At 40.8% G+C, this 16,005-nt stretch overlaps 1 protein-coding gene across 1 annotated transcript in view; it reads right to left on the bottom strand.

Moving 5' to 3' along the window:
* Positions 1 to 16,005, bottom strand: part of LOC107114506 (anoctamin-2-like) — a 278,223-nt gene that overhangs the window by 40,870 nt on the left and 221,348 nt on the right. The window contains 4 exon segments of the mRNA XM_015416015.1: positions 324 to 379; positions 381 to 436; positions 814 to 1,015; positions 7,203 to 7,277. Of these exon segments, the coding sequence (XP_015271501.1) occupies positions 324 to 379; positions 381 to 436; positions 814 to 1,015; positions 7,203 to 7,277 (389 nt within the window).

Raw genomic sequence — 16,005 nt, 5'->3', positions numbered from 1 at the left:
ACCTCAAAGAGGAGGAGGTGGAGGAGGAGGAGGAGGAGGAGGAAGGATCTCCCAATTTGTGCTGAGCATGAGAAACCAACCCCCTCCTTCCAACCTTTAAGACATGCAAGAACTGGGGGGGGGCAGTTCTCCTGTTTCACTTCCTGCTGGGATTTGGAGACGGCCAGAAGCAACATGACACCCTCTGTCTGCTTCCAGCCTTCCCAAGCTCCTGGTGGGAAGTGAGAGATCAGTCAGGAGAACATCTGCTACACCTCTGCTGTTAGACGTTTGCAACACAGATACATTATTAACTTTGTGCCAAAGAAGCACATTCAACTTACCTTCCTTTAAAAAAGGCCACATAAAAAATTGGTGCATAGGAGTTCACAAATTTCTTGCAGGAAAGCCTTCATAATTAACCTCTCCTCAAAAGATTTCTCAGTTTTGGGTATCTCTGCGAACAAAAAGAAACCAGAAGGAGAGATGGTTCATTGGTGTAGTAAAATCCGAATGATGTATAAATCCCAGCACATTCTATACTTGGAAGAAATTCGGAACCCAGAAAGCCAAATTCTGTGATGCAAAGGGGATTGTGCTAATTTTGCAAAATTTCTATTTTACTTTTCTCAAATGCAGAGGGAAGCTGGTCATGTGGTGGAAGGCAAACTTATGTTTCAAAAGAAATGTACTGATTTTCTCACTGAGGAGGAATCCCAGTTTCTGATAAACTTCTCAGGAACTCCCAGTGTCCCTGCTCTGTGATTTAAAAGGAGGAATAAACAATGTAGTCTTCTAAGAGAAAGAAAGTTGCATATATGCTACTAGCATTACCCATTTCTGTGAGCCATTTGGCAACCACTCCATAAATCTCATCTAGGATAAGTATCACAACAAGATTAATGATGACTGCAGTAGCTGTCACTGTCACACGGACGTTTGACCTGGTGGACTCATTGGTACTCATCGACAGAGCTGCCGCTGTGGTTATCCGGTATACAATCACACCAAAGACTAGTGAAAATGTCAGCGAAATCTAAAAAGAAACATAAGAACATAAGAAAAGCCAATGTTGGATCAGGCCAATGGCCCATCCAGTCCAACACTCTGTCACACAGTGGCCAAAAATACCAGGTGCCATCAGGAGGTCCACCAGTGGGGCCAAGAGACTAGAAGCCCTCCCACTGTTGCCCCCCGCCAAGCACCAAGAATACAGTGCATCACTTGCCCCAGACTGAGAGTTCCTATCTATACCTTGTGCCTAATAACCACTGATGGACCTCTCCTCCATATGTTCATCTAATTCCCTCTTGAATCCATCCATGCTTGTAAACATACAGAAATTCATCAGAACAATTTGTCTTAAATGTTCCTTAGCCACAGCTTAATAATTCATGGGATATAAGAACATAAGACCCATGCTGGATCAGACCAAAGGACCCCCAAGTCCAGCATTTTGTTCATGGTGGCCAACCAGCTGCCCCGGGAAGCTCACAAGCAGGATGACTGCAACAGCTCCCCAGCCATTGATATAAAGAGGCATTCCACCTCTAGTACTGGAGCGAGTAGATATCCACCACGACCAGGCTCCAATTTGTCCACTCCCCTTTAACACTTTCCAAGTTGGCTGCCTTTACCACATTCTATGGCAAGTTCCACAATTTTATACTGCGTGCTGAGGATTATTCACCCCAATATGCATTACTTTACACTTGCCCACATTGAATCTCATTTGCTGTTTTAATGTCCATACCCTCAGCCTGGAGAGATCCTTTTGGACAATCTGTTTTTGTCTTAACCACCATAAAACATTTAGTGTCATCCACAGACTTGGCCACTTCATTATCAACCCTAACTCTAGGTCATTCATGAACAAGTTGAAAAGCTAGGGTGCCGGCAGGGGATCCAGGCTTCACTCTGGGATCTTCTGGTGCACACATTTTCTGTGTGTACTACAATAACATCACCCAGAAGTGATGTCATCATGTTGGGGACATCAGGGGTGACACTCTAGTTTTTTGGGCAAAACTCTATGGGTTTTTTGTCTTCAAAACCATAGAGCTTGCCCAAAAACCAGAGCATCACCCCCCACATCCCTGATGTGATGACATCACTTCCAGGTGATGTCATTGTGTCTGGAATGTTGCCCAGTGATGTCCCTTTTGGGGGGGTGGGGCTTCCCCCACTGGCCACTTCGCTGGTGGCAGATTACAGCCCCCAAAAGCAGGGAACCCCTGCATTGGCAACCCCATGAAATGCACCATTCCCAATACAAATCCCTCAGGAATCCTGCTGCTCACATCCCTCCACTGTCAGAACTGACCATTTATTGCTACTCTCTGCTTTAAGAGCCAGAAGAACCTTTCCAAGACTGGGTACAGCCAAAAGCTCCAAAATTCAGCATTTTTTATGTTCTGTTCTGAAAGGAAATGTTATGCAAACACAAGACATGGATTGCATTCACAAGAAAATGTCTGTTTGATATTCCACTGCAAGATGGTTGCACAATTCTGTTTGGTTTCAGATTTCTGCAGCCCTTAAACTGCTTATTATATGTCCCATCCTGATTACTCTGATTTACTCTATGCAATCTGCCTTGAGTCTCAGTCAGAAAGGTGGACTATAAATTATGTAAATAAAATAAACAGTTTGTCGGGGCTTGTGTAACAACCCATGAATATTTTGAAACAAGGCTTTAACAATCGAGGGGAAGACTGTCCCTTATGGCCACCGGGAAAAGTCCCAGTGGGCCAATAGCCTAGGGAGTGCCTCTCCTGAGCCACACCACCACCACCTGGGCCCTACTGGCTAGGAGGGGTGAGAACAGCAGCCCAGCATTGCACCCACCCAGTCTATGCTGCAAAAAAGCTAGGTGATACACCTGGGTCAGGTGAGGTGGGAGGGGGCAGAGCCCTTTCTAGGGCTGTTTTGGCCTCTCAGTCCACCCATGTTTAAATCTAATCTCAGTTGCAGACTTACTAGGTGGTGGCAGGCAAGTAGTTGCTCACTGTCAACCCCATCTTCAATATGGGGTAATAATCTTAGCCTCCTTTACGAGCTGTAATACTGAGATATTGCACATGAAGCTCTTTAAAGGCTTGGAAATGCTATATCAATGCTTAAAAAAATTTTTTTTTTAAGGAAATGCTATATCAATGCTTAGAGGTACTATTCCTTTTTGTGGTGTATTAGAAAAGCCTGGGGAGGAAATTATGCCTACCCTGACTTACCATAAGGGCAGAAGAAGGAAAACTAAGATTTTAATATATGCATATTACCTTCTCTCAAAATTCCTTATATATTTTGAGGTAAATCTGGAGTTCCTTCTCAAACAAAATATGTAAGCAATTTTGGGGAAGGTAAAAGAATTGTGTGAAAGCCAGCAGAATTTCCCCACATTCCCCACAAGTCCCCACATTCTTCTTGTTTGGGGGATTCAACTAGGAAACAGACTCAAGCACTTCTCATATAATGTGTTGCGTATGGTTGAGATTTGTGTGTAGAAAGAATGACTATGTCAACAGATTTTCCCACAGATTCTGTTCTAGGCTATACATTGCAAGGGCTGTCATTTGACTATGTGAAATCTTTGAGACTTTGCAAATATTTGCAAGCGATGGGAACAAACCACATTGCTGTTTCGGACCATGTGCGAACATTCAGAGTGTGAACAGAGAGGGCTCCTTTCTATAGAATTATCCCCAAAGTCACAGAGTATTGAATTGCAGCTGAGGATTTGATGTTAACTCACATATATCAGCCATGTCAATCATGCCACTCAAAGGCTGGGTTCCCACAGCAAGAAGGCTACATGGTGGGATTGCTTTTTCAATTTATTTTCTTTTTGCTTTTTGCTTTAAAGCAAAGCAAAAAATGAAATCTCATTTGGAAATTTGTCTGCTGGGAAGAATAGGGAGAGATACTTTTTGGTCTTATTTTTCCCTTAATAAGAATTTCAACCCAAGGTCATTGCTGCTGAAAGGGGCAAATCATGGGACAGCATGAACTGCAAAACTATAGCATCCCAGATAGCGATCATTAAGATATAGATCTATGTAGGGATGGGCAAGAACCAGCTCATGAACTAAAGCTCATGATTAATTTTAGCCAGTTCGTGGTTTGTGAAGCAATGTTCATGAACTGAAGAGCTGCCATGAACTTCCATGAATTTTAACGTAGTTCGTGATGGTTTGTGAAGAGCAGAAAGCAGGAGTTTAAATGGCTCCAAACCATTTAAACCCCTGCTTTTTTTCTCCCCACAAAAAGCAGTGAAGAGCAGAAAGCAGGAGTTTAAATGGCTCCAAACCATTTAAACCCCTGCTTTTTTTCTCCCCACAAAAAGCAGTGAAGAGCAGAAAGCAGATATTTAGATGGCTCAGAGCTTTCTGCTTGCTGCAGTTTTCAGCGGGGAGCAGAAAGCAAAAGGTTAAATGGCCTGGAGTCATTTAGACCCCTGTTTTCTGCTCCCTGCAAAAAGTGGAGGAAACAGAAAGCAGAGGATCACAAACTGATGCAACCTAGTTCGGTTTGCAAACCAACCTATCGTTAGTGGTTTGCACATGAACCATGAACTGAACCACAAAAATGCAGTTTGTGCCCATCCGTAGATCTATCTGTCTGTCTGTCTGTCTATATGTAAGTACATGCAGCATAGAGATGAATGCCAGTCTTGAGATGCTGAACTGTTTTTAATGGCATGTTTCCATAATCGATTTTCTGGCATAACACTCTTTTGAAAATGACAATCAAAACATCACTTCCAACTCTGGATAATCCTACTCCATCATTCCAACGCTTCAGCTATATTGTTTAAAAGCCTTTAACATGAGTGTACATATTACTGTCACTGATTTAAGGTTGTAGGCAGTGTTCCCTCTAAGCTGAGTTAGTGTGAGCTAGCTCACAGTTTTTTAGCCTCCGGCTCACACATTTTTGTCTTAGCTCAGGAAGGATGGCTCCGGAGCAAACTAATTGATGCAGCAGCCATATTGCTCGCTCACAGCTTTAATGCCACTAGCTCACAAAATAGAATTTTTGCTCACAAGACTCCACAGCTTAGAGGGAACATTGGTTGTAGGTATTATTGCTTAGCTATGTTCAAGTCAAGTCAAGTCAGCCTTTATTGGCATATATGAGTAGATCAAAGTCATTATAAGAATATACAAGTAGAAGGACACTGTATTACAGATACATTGAATAAAATCATAGGTTACAACTGTACTTTTTCTTGGCGCAGCAGCATGGCAGATTGAAGGAACTTAGCCACTTTCTCAGTTACTTCAACAGAGGAATCATTAAGAAGTTTATAAACTTTGAGTGAATCTGAAAAACCCATCATGTTGGCCAATATAGGGTATTTAGAGTGTATTTGCATAAAAGTGACAGTGCAAAAAAACATACAAGATCATCTAGATTTACATCTAGATTTACAAGGGCAATGTCTAGCCGCATATGCTGTCCTATTGAATCTGCCATATTGAATGGCCGATGGCATGGCCTTGCATCTGGCTAAAGAGAAAGTTCTGTGTAGTTGTGGCACTTGTAGGGAGGATAAATATGGAGCCATCTTACCTACAATGAGAGGTATCTCAAAGCTCAGAGGAGAGCAGGTTTTGTTGGCAAGACTATATAACTTCTGACGCTCAATATCCAACATTCTCTGTTTGATCAGCTGAAATGCACCCACTAATGGGAGCATAGTCAGTGAGTCCAGGAATCTACCCATGGCCTTAATTTCCCCCTCAGTATACGTTAGCCAGTTTGACATGTTAGACTCTGAAAGCATTTGGTATATGAAACTCCCTGGGTCACAATTCTAATGTAGACATAGCCAATATTTAAATGTCATAAGCCAGACTCTGGTTTCAACTAGATTCAGACCTGTTTCTAAGCAAAGAACTGCATATGGGACACACTTTGGCAAACCCAAAACTTTGTGCAGGAATTTGGACTGGACACAGTCGGTGGTACTGTCTAAAGCCAACTTTGGAATGGGACAGTAATACTGTATCATCAGCATATAGAAGTAGGGGTACACGTATAGAGCCAAGTTTGGAGCTATGATAATCAACTCCTGACAAATGAGGGGCAAGGTAACTGAGAAAAAGATCAAATAAAAAGGGAGCTAGAATGCAACCCTTTTTGACTCCCATGTTAGTATGGATTTTCGGGGTTAATTTGCCACTCTGGATTTATTTTTTTTAACATACAATATTTATTCATTAAATAGATATTAACACGTTCTTAAACCCAAAACCATTTTACAAATTAATTCCGTATCATCAATCATAACATACCAAAGATTACCCATGGACGGATCCCATCTTGAAATTTAGAATCATTGAAATCATACACAGAATTTGTTTGGGACAATTCAGCATACTATGAACCAAACTACATTAAAAAAAAAAAAAGGGTGTTCCCTGCAGCCACAGAGCAGCTGCAAAGAGCTGTAGCTGTGCATCACAGGGGAAGATGGCAGACATGCAGGGCAGATTCCTTAACAAAGCCACTGAAGTGACTCCTTGGGGTAGCAAAACAAGGAAGGCATTAATGCACGAGATCAGTTCACTCCCACTCATCATAACATGGGAAGTGACAGGAATCCCCTCCTGGTCCCACACTACTGCCCAGCCAGGTCCCTGCTAAGCACTGCCACAGGGACATGTCTTGAAATGTCTGGCAGTGAGGCAGGCCCAGAAAGGGATGGGTGTATCTTTTGGTGTGCAACAAAACACTTTAAACTGGCCCTGTGGATATAGCATTTGTCAGGAATTCTGTTTTCAGCAGCACCAAAATGGTGAGATGCTATATAATATAGGCAGACCCTCAGGAAATCTTGAACGACAGAAGCCTCAAAAGACTGCACCTCCATTATTAATAGCCCGTGCTTCTTTTCAGAGACCCCCTTTTTCTCGCTGGGATATGGAGTTTTAAAGTACAGCCACTGTTCACCTACTTCAGATTACTTAACCTAGTTTTCTTCAGTTTCATTAGCCCACAGGCAAATCCACTGCCAAGCCCTCTGGCTTGTGGTGCTATTGCCAGAAAGGCCATTACTCTTCTGTTTTGGAGCCCATCACTTGTTCATTTCTAAGGGTAAGCTAAGTGGACAGAAAGTAGCAACAGTAATGTGTGCTTTTGGGTTTGTAAAGCCATGCAACTCAAAGCAAACACAATGCAGAACCACATGAAAGAATACAATTACATGCAAACAAAATTACCATAAATAAGATTGATGCAAAGTTCACTAGGTATCCAGGGGTACGATCTTTCCAGGTCAGCTTGTCTTTTTCATCCTGTTGGAAAACAACAATGAAAATAGGAAAGCATTAGAAAGCAGCACTCCCTAAACCAATACAGTGTAGTCGTTAGAACTTTGGATTTGGTCTAGGAGAGAGGGGTTCAGATCCTGTTCTACTTGCCACCGCCCCTTCTCATGAAGGTAATCTTGAATAAATGATTAATTCTCAGCCTAACTCACCTGAAAATGCTGTTGTTGGGAAATGTGGGTTAATTTAGGGCTGCCAATCTCCAGGTGGTAGCTGGTGATCTGGTATTACAATTGATCTCTAGCAACAGATCAGGTCACCTGGAGAAAACGGCCAATTTGGAAGGTGGACTCTATGGCATTATCCACCATTAATGTCCCTCCCCTTACCAAACACCGGCCTCCTTTGGCTCCACCCCCAAAATCTCCAGATATTTCCCAACTTGGAGCATGGGACATTTTTAAAGTATTGTATATTCTCTCCCCCCCCCCCCCCCCCCGGCTGCAGAACTGATAAATGGTTTAAAATTTAGTTTTCAGAAATCTAGCTACAGTTTGAACTTAAATAACTGCTTTTTCTTTTCTCAAGTGACGGTCTTTCCAATCATTTGTCACCTGATACTTTTTAGCTGGAAATGCTGGGATTGAATCTGGGATGGGGGGGCAAGTCTCCCAGGCTGGGCCCCCCGTTCCCCATCACCACTTGACAGACTAGTGGGGGAACCCTTCCCTGAAACCCACTGAAAAACCCATGAAAGTAAATTGAATTGAGAATATCATTGAGAAATGAATATCTATTACTGCATATTTATGTGCGCCTAAAAACAAAATCAACAAAGCATCGCCTACTTATACTATTTAATTGAAAAGGGGTATTTTAATTAAGCCAATAAACAGTACAATAAACAGATGTCCTAGAGACAGAGTCAGTTTATTTAAAAAATTAATTTAATTTTAATTATTCCAAATTCATTGCAGTGCTTTAATCTGACAGCTGTTAAAGTTACTCTTGTTAATAAACTGCTTTAAGTTTGCTGAGCTTGTGCCTACATCCTTTTCAATAAACTGTCAACTGGTACCACAAATGCTGAACTACTTGCATACAGCTTTCCCCACTGAAGTCAGAAAACCTGTTAAATTGCTTCCACCTGTGCAAGCTTTTTAGTGTCTCCAAGGCAGATAATATTTTACCTGAAAATTATCTCAAAAGTCACCCATTCAACCAACATTATTTGCTTTAATATGCGCAACTTTGGCCTAATGGATATAGGCCAGTTGGCAAATTTACTTTGCAATTTGTACTGTTCAAATTATGATGTTATGCTGCAGTATCTTAGCAACACTTAACAGCTCTGTTGTCGGTACAGATTACAGATATGATTCTCAGCAGTATTACAGGAGAAAGCCATGGTGCCAAACAGAAGAACCAAAGACAACCTCTAATAACAGAGTGCCAGTGTACTGTAGAGTTGCCAGGTGCACTTACCCAGCGGGCAGGGGGTGGGAGGATGCCTTCCGGGAGTGGGAAGGGCAGGGCATCGTTAGCATGATGACATCATGTAGAAGTGATGTCATCATGCCAGGGACATTGCATGGCAATGCTCTAGCTTTGTTTACCACACAGGATTTGGCCAAAATGCCAGAGAGTTGCTGTGCAATGCCGATAGTGATGACATCACTTCCATGTGACATCATCAAGGGGGTGGGACTTTCCGCACTGGCCAGCTGGTTCCCGACAGATTGGACCCCCCCCCCAAATAGGGGGAAACTCCCACCCAGACCGGGGGTTTTGCAGACCCTCCATTACCCTCAGGGACAGCAATTTAAAGAGCTCACTGGGGGGCAGTGATAGGAAGAAGGCAGGAGAGTTCTACTCCCATTAGCAGACCTTCTCTGATGGTGCTCTGGATCCAACCCATGTCAATTGTCTATCCGTTATCTTACAAAAGACTTTATGTACAAGAAAACAACAAAGACGTTTATGGCATGTTAAAGGCTGATAAACTGTGGTGTGACTTTTGTGGGCAAGAATCTGCTGTACTGCAGTGCATCATGGAATCATCTGGGGGGAAAAATCAGGAATAAGGACTGCTTGCTCCACATCCTTGCAGAAGCCTGAGAACTTCATCTTGGGAAATTCCTGAAAACTAGAGGGTACTGTTTGGGGAGGGCAGCATTTGGGGAGTGGAGCTCAGCAGGGATATAAGGGGAGTGGAGTGGAGTGGAGTGGAGCTCAGCAGGGATATAAGGGATATAAGGCCATACAGTCCACCCCCTCTATGGCTGCCATTTCCTTTAGGGCAACTGATCCTTGTGATCCGAAGATCCATTGCAATTCTGGGAGAACTTCAGGCCCCACCTGGAGGTTGGCAACCCATCTGTTAACAGATGCTCCCCTCCTGCCCCCACCATCAGTATATGGTCTGATTCAGGATAAGGCAGCTTTCCCCCTGTGTTCATGCGACTGTCAACCACGCGATAGATGCAACATCATATTTATTTATTCTAAGCATTTATATCTTGACATTCTCATCCAAAATTGTCAGCTTGTAAGAAATGTAAAATCCAACACACAGTTAAAACAATAAAAAAACAAAACAACAACAACAACAAGCCACCAAGTTGTAAAAATCATATAATGTGCTCAAAACAGTGTTATAAATGGCAATGGATAAACAGTAAAAACCACAGAACAGAATTTAACATTTCTTTAAAAATCAGCAGATCTAATAAAAATTACTGTAAAAACAAGCTAAAAATGAAACACACAAAACAGAAACTATCAATTAACAGAGGGCTTGGAAAAACTAAAGCTGCCAGTTGGGTGAATACAGGGAGAACCTTCCCAAAATGCTACAGCTGTACAACTGTCCCACCTCAGTGGAAACAGAGAGAGAAATATTCCCAAATAAGAACTCAGCTGACAGACTTGCTTGTATGGGAGCAGACAGTCCTTTATAGCTTTATAGCCCATTATTAAAGTCACTTAGGGCTTTTAAATAACTGTCACACTAAATTGGTCCTGGAAACAACCAGTCAATGCACATGATTTAAAACTGGCAAGATTTCTTTTCTATAATTGACACCAGTCACCCATCTGGCTGCTGCATTTTGGACTATCTGGAGCTTCTGGACTGTCTTCAAAGGCAGCTCCAGGTATAGTATACCACAGTAATCTAAATGGATGGAATCAGAGCATGGATAACAATGGCAGAATTGGGACACGGATGAAGATTTTTAAACATATAACAACCCCCATAAAAGAGATCTGGTGTCCATCTCAAGGCGCAGACCTAAAAGCACCACCACCCCCGGCTGCAAATTAGCTCCTATAAGGGGGATTGGACTTCCATTTACAACAAAAGCATTAATTAACCCCTGATTGACTGTATTCTTGACCAACAAAACTTCAATCTTATCCATTCTGAGCAACAGTTTATTCAGCTGATTACAGCCTCCAGAGAACAGTTCAGAATATCTATCATCTTGCTTGATTTTTTTTTTAAAGAAAGTCTAGCTGAATGTATCCACCTATTGAGGACACCTTACTCAAAACCCCTGGAAGTTCTCTCCCAGAGTTTTCATGCAAATGTTAACCATTATGATGGATAAAACAGAACCCTCTGGAACCACAAAGCACCTGTATCTTGGGACTGAGCTATTATCTCCCAACACCACCTTCATCCAGGTAGAAATGGCTAGCCTAATCTCATCAGATCTTGGATGGTAAGCAGGGTTGGCAGGGAGACCACAAAGGAAGTCCAGGGTTCCTATGCAAGTAATGGCAAACCACCTCTGCTCATCTTTTGCCTTGAAAACCCTACAGGGCCACCATCAATCGGCTGTGACTTGACACGACTTTCCACCACCATTGATTACTCATATTCTCTTTTTCTCTTTCAAAAAAGCATTTGTCTTTGATTTGACTTTGTGGTTTTGCATTATACTTCTATGCAGCTTTTTGTAGCTTCAGTCATTGTACTTTTTTTTTGGGGGGGGGTTGATATTGCATACCACAGGATACTAGCAGAAGGGTGGGAAGATTTGAGAAGGTATTGCCTGCCTTTGAATATCTGCAGAGTGAAATTCTCAGATTTTGCCGAATCTCCCTTCCAGTCCTTTGTCGCTTCGAATTTCTCTTTTGATCAAAGCAAAATTGATTCAAAACAGATTCCAAATTCTAAAGAAGAGGGGATGAAATAGACTGTTGTGTTTCAGGGAGGAATACTGGGTAAAAAGGAATTATGAGAATTTATTCTAACAATGCTACTCCCAAGCCTAATCCTCAGGCTTGCCAGTCCCCAGGTGGGGGCAAGGGAATCACTTGCTTTTGTGGGCTCCTGCCCACTGCTGGTCAGCTGGCCAGCGGGGAAAAACCTCATCCCCAAACAGGTGTCCCTGCACAATGTCAGCAACACAGTGATGTCACTTCTGGAAATGACGTCATCATGTTGCAACATTGGGGGCAGCACTCTACTTTTTGGGCAAAACTCTATGGTTTGTAGCCATTTTTACCATAAAGTTTTGCCTCAAAAGTAGAGTGTCGCCCCAATGTCACTGATGTCACATCTGGAAGTGACATCATTGCATCACTGATGTCCCCCCCCACAATGCCCCCCATATCCCCCCGTGGGCACAAGGTGGGCACTTGGCAACCCTATTAATCCTAGATCTCCTGTGGAGTTTGGAACTGGATTGTTGGCCATTATTTTGAGTCCTGTGTTTTCAGTATTCATCCTATGTGTTAGAGGTCTAAAAATAAAGATGTCCTGGAGACTCTTTTACAATGGTGCAATCCTTTAATCATCAATAGCACTTCACCAGCCTTACAGCCTCTTAAAAACGTGCAGCTCTGTGACTGCAAACTGGAGTCATTCCTTCACTACTAATGAAATTACATTCATGTCCAAGTAAGGGTGAACAAATTACCAACAGATTAGGCATCTGGAAACTTTTAAGCAATTTTAACAAAATGTGCATTGTTATGAGGAAAAGATGTGTTTTTCTTTGGCTGGGGCATTATTCCTTTAAAACGCTCCTCACCACAGATGAGTTTGATCAAATGAGAGAAAATTAAACAAGAGAGCAAGCAGTTTGTCTCTTTGTGGAAGAACAGGGAGCATTTGTTCTGAATATTAAGAAAGGTGAAATCCAGAACGGCACCAGAACTACTTCATGGCACAACTTGCGTGTGGCTAGCCAAGTGAGTCCTGAACCGGTCTTCCCCCTGGGCTGAAAATGATCTGCTCCGCACAGGTGCACATGGGAGGGTAGAGTTCAAGTCACGCTACACCACTGATGACTCTAAGGACTGTTAGACCTGTCCAAACATTGGGATCTTCAACACTTTTATTTGGAAAACTTTTTTTTTTGGTAAACAAATTTTTATTTTTCTCAGGAATACAACATATACCATTGAAACATTTCTTTCTATCAATTGTCTACCCCATTCCCAATTCCTCCCTTCCCTCCAATGGCTTCCCGCAATGGACTTTTGTCCAAAAGTCAACTGCTTTCTCACAAGTCCACCACATGTGGTAAAATGAGCCTTCATGGCTTTTACATTTCCAACACTTATTTGACATATTCTGGTTCATATTTGCAATTTTTTTCGGAGTCATGTACCACCTATACATCATTTTATAACAATTCTCTCTAACATTGGTACAAGGCGATATCTTAATAGAATTTTTCCACAAATATTCCCAGGTTTCAATAGCCACTTCCGTATTCATATTTATCGCCCATTTTATCATTTGCCCTTTTACAGTCTCATCTTCAGTATACCATTTTAGTAACACTTTATACATTTTAGAGATATTTTTTCCCCCTTCACTCTCCCAAATCATTTCAATCTCATTTTTTTCCTCTCTAAAACCATAGTTTCTTTTGTCTGATCTAAAAAGGTCAAAAATCTGCATATATTTCAGCCATTCATAATCATATTCAATTTCATTCTGCTTTTTCATTACCCATTCTGTTCCCACTTTTTTAATTAGATCTTTATATGGCAACCAATCTTTATCTCTATGTCTTGAGTAAGATGTTAACACTTCCACTGGTACAATCCACAATGGTCTTACATCACAAAAGTATTTTTTATACCTCATCCATACCACAAATAGTGCTTTTCTTACCACATGAAGCTTAAAAAAGCTATCCATTTTTGTTTTGTCATACCATAAATATGCATGCCAACCAAATCTACAATCATGGCCTTCTAACCCCAGTAACTTATCATTTTCTAATTTCACCCATTGTTCCATCCAGGTTAGACAGACCGCTTCATAATATAGTCTAAGATTTGGTAATTGTAACCCACCTCTATCTTTGGCATCACAAAGAATTTTCATCTTGATTCGCGGTTTCTTGCCTGCCCAAACAAACTTTGATAGTTCTTGTTGCCACTTAAGTAGCAAATCTGTCTTACTAAGTATTGGTATTGTTTGGAACAGGAACATCAAACGTGGTAGGACATTCATTTTTATGACTGATATTCTTCCCATCAGTGACAAATTCATTTTGTCCCATTTCTTAAAGTCTTGAGTTAACTTAGTCCATAGTTTTTCATAATTGTTCTTATATAAGTCTATATTTCTTGCAGTTAACTCAATACCAAGATATTTAGTCTTTTTTACTACTTCACATTGTACCAGGTCTTGCAGTTCCATTTGTTTTTGTTTCGTCATGTTTTTGCAAATAAGCTTCGTCTTGTTCTTATTGACATAAAATCCGGCCAATTCTCCAAAGTCCTTTATTTTTTGGAATAGTAACGGTAATTTGTCTGTCGGGTTTTGCACAATGAACATTACATCGTCAGCAAATGCTCGATATTTGTATTTAAGTCCTTTGTGTGTCAATCCCGTTATCTCTTGATCTTGCTGTATTTTTTGTAGAAGTATCTCCAACACCCAGATAAATAATAACGGTGATAGGGGACAACCCTGTCTGGTGCCTTTCTGTACCTTGAAGCTATCTGTCAGTTCTTTGTTTACATTCAGTTTAGCTCTTTGTTCAGAATAGATAGCTTCAATGCAATTTCTGAAGTGTTGTCCCACTTCTATTTTTTCCATCATTTGCAGCATAAACTTCCAGTTAAGATTGTCAAATGCCTTTTCGGCATCGATAAATAAAAAAGCTACTTCTTGTTCAGGGTGTTTCTCATAATATTCAATTGCGTCCATTACTATTCTTACATTGTCTCTGATCTGTCTCTTTGGTAAAAAACCAGCTTGGTCTTCTGAAATCACTGTTTGTAAATAGTTTTTCACCCTCTCTGCAATAATTTTTGCAAAAATCTTGTAATCATTATTCAAAAGAGAAATTGGCCTATAGTTTTTCACATTCGTTGGTTCTTGTCCTTCCTTTGGTATTAATGAAATAATTGCTTCTTTCCAAGAGTCTGGCACCTTCTTACTCTCACGTATATCGTTGGATAAAGCTTCCATGACCGGAACAATTTCTTCTTTCATTTTTTTATAAAACTTTGCGGTAAATCCGTCCGGTCCTGGCGCCTTCCCCAACTTCGCTTCTTCAATTGCCTTCCTCACTTCTTCTTTTTGAATTTGGCCATTCAGTAATTCCTGAAATTCGTTGCTTATTTTAAGTAACGGAACCTTGTCCAAATATTTTTTAATCTTCTCAAGATCTGTTCTATTTGCTTGGAATAATTTAGCATAATACTTGAAGAAACTTCTCTTTATGCCAGTAGGGTCAACGAATTCTTTTCCTTCTTCTATTATTTTGGTTATCATTCTTCTTTCTTTTCTAGCCTTAAGTTGCCACGCTAAAAATTTCCCCGGTTTATTTGCCCCTTCAAAAGATTTTTGCTGTAGCCTCTTTAAATTCCAATAGAGCTCCTGGTTTAAAGTTTCATTCAGTTGTTCTTTCAACAACTGTAATTCTCGAATAATCTTCTTTTTCCCTGGTTTCTTCTTTAATTCTTTTTCTTTTTGTGATATTTTTTCCAACACTACTGTTTGTTTTTGAAATTTTTCCTTCTTTTGCTTCGCATTTTGAGAGATGAGAATCCCTCTCATCACTGCTTTATACGCATCCCACACCACCTGAATTGGGGTCTCTTTATTCAGATTTTGTTGGAAAAATTGCTTTGTTTCTTCCTTTAACATTTCAGTTACATCTTTTTTATCCAACAAATCTTCATTAATTCTCCAAAGAAAGGATTTGTTCCTTTCTATAGAAGTCCACAAAACAGGGTTGTGGTCGGAATTACATCTTGGCAAAATTTCAATTTTATGTGTTTTCATTGACAATTCTTCTGACATCCAAATCATATCAATTCTGGAAAAAGAGCAATGTCTATTGGAATAAAAAGTAAAATCCTTCTGCGTCGGGTTCCATTTCCTCCATACATCCTCTAGTTTTTCCTGCTTGACTATTTCAAAAAAGTTCTTTGGCAATTTTCCACTAATTTCGTTGCCTTTTTGTGATCTTCTATCCAAACGGTCCACAGTTCCGTTAAAATCTCCGACCAAAATGACTTGTTCATAGGTTTGTCCTTGTAGATGTTCAGTTAAGTCCTTAAAGAATTTTTCTTTTGCTCCATTGGGTGCGTATAGATTGATCACCAATGTCTTTTTCTGTTGGATCAAAACTTCCACACCCACATATCTTCCATCCAAGTCTTTAAAAATTTCTTTAGGTTGTAAATCCTTTTTCACATATGTCACAACTCCTTTTTTCTTGTTTGAGGCCGAAGAATAAAATTCTAATCCAAATTTGACATTTTTTAAATA

This window comes from Gekko japonicus, unplaced genomic scaffold (genome assembly GCF_001447785.1).
Source record: "Gekko japonicus isolate JY-2015 unplaced genomic scaffold, Gekko_japonicus_V1.1 scaffold159, whole genome shotgun sequence".
In the NCBI taxonomy this organism is placed as follows: Eukaryota; Metazoa; Chordata; class Lepidosauria; order Squamata; family Gekkonidae; genus Gekko; species Gekko japonicus.
This window is presented reverse-complemented; position numbering and strand designations above follow the sequence as displayed.